Source organism: Echinococcus granulosus, assembly GCF_000524195.1.
Source record: "Echinococcus granulosus chromosome Unknown EG_S00022, whole genome shotgun sequence".
Classification (NCBI taxonomy): Eukaryota; Metazoa; Platyhelminthes; class Cestoda; order Cyclophyllidea; family Taeniidae; genus Echinococcus; species Echinococcus granulosus.
The window spans coordinates 97,732-99,195 of NW_020170402.1; the positions used below are offsets into that span (position 1 = coordinate 97,732).

The window sequence follows — 1,464 nt, forward strand, 5'->3', positions numbered from 1 at the left end:
CATGCGATTTGTAATTGAGGCTTTTACTAATTCACTCACTCCCGCACACACACATACATACCCACATACATATGTGTCGAACGGCGACTGCAACAGAAATCTTATCATTGCGGAATGCCGTGCATTAGGCGTAGAGGGAGAGCGAGACAGAAGCGGAATGGAGTAGGGTGAGAGAGGTGTGAAAATGCTGCCAAAACCACAGTGAAAGATTCCGATGGGGTGCGGGTTTGGTGGGGGTGGTGGTAGTGGAGGGTGAGGGGAGCTTTTTTTACCCCTCTTCTCGCCTCCTCCTCCTCCTCCTCTAATGCGTTATTCCACAATTAATAGACCGAATGCCTCGCGTTTGCTGACTGCACCACACTTTGATGATAACATCATCGCGCTAACAGCTCCTCTACAAGCCCTCTTTTCAGGAGCTCTTAAATATCTCCTTTCACTTCCACGGATTTTAACCCACATTTAGAGCTGCACAAATTTAGGATTAAATGTGTGCCTTGAGGGATGTCTATTTCCGCCCTCATAATGTTATGCAATTTTGGCTTAATTTTAAAATCTGCCTCTCGAAAGAAATAAAGTTTAGAGACGATTATCAACCTTGATTAACACATAAGCCAATCAAGTTGCCTTAATACCGGTGCACTATGATGGCTTCAATAACGTCAATCAACGAGTTCTTGACAATTTTAATACTTATAATAGAAGTTCAAGTCTAATCGAGGCTTACAGTCAAGGAAACTCTTTAAAAAATGGAGTCTACACTTGTTTTTTTTGCATGGTATTCCGTCACATGTATGGAATTATTCCCTAGTATCTACACGGTACCTAGGAAATCCAAATCCTTCCCATGTGTTGCCACACGCTGATACACTATGCACAGGTTCGGCCAACTGCAGCAATTCGATTCGGAAGATTCTGCTGTCTCAGTAAAGAAACATCACTTCAAATCAGTTGGAATACAGCCCTCCTGTGATTGTCAAAAGGTGAAAATCCTTTTGGCACTCAGCGTAAGGGAAATGTTAAGGAATGATTGCGGTCACCTATGCCGCAGAAAGATACGTCCCTTGTGCAACCTTATCGCATTTTATCATTTATCAGACGTAGGAGGTTGGGCTCATTAGGTACCAAAAATGCAAGACAATGACTGCAGTGTTGAGGCCTGGCAACCGTTACCACCCTCGGCAGCCTCACTGATAGACGGATAAACGACTGCCTTCGAAACGTTCGCACAATTGCAATGTTTTAATACAGAACGACTAGGAGACTGGAACTCTCTTCAACTTTCTATCTTGTACCAAAAGTCCCCTGGGCGAGTGAACGCCTACGGGTATGGGCTGTATACCTTCCTCTACAGCGAAGGTACTTTGTACTACACCACACCCTGCTGCGTGTATAAAGTGCCACTCTTATCCGCTATCTTGCCTCACAATAGATGGACTGGGTAGGATGTTATGGGTAGCATGAGGT

At 44.4% G+C, this 1,464-nt stretch overlaps 1 protein-coding gene across 1 annotated transcript; it reads left to right on the forward strand. All coding sequences in view use genetic code 11, as the record gives it.

Moving 5' to 3' along the window:
* Window positions 1-214: 214 nt before the first annotated feature.
* EGR_03872 (hypothetical protein) lies at window positions 215-463 on the forward strand (the record flags this gene model as incomplete). Its single annotated transcript, XM_024493121.1, has 2 exons — window positions 215-252; window positions 328-463. The coding sequence occupies 2 exons, from the start codon at window positions 215-217 to the stop codon at window positions 461-463; spliced, it is 174 nt and encodes a 57-aa protein (XP_024352393.1).
* Between the last annotated feature and the right edge of the window lie 1,001 nt (window positions 464-1,464).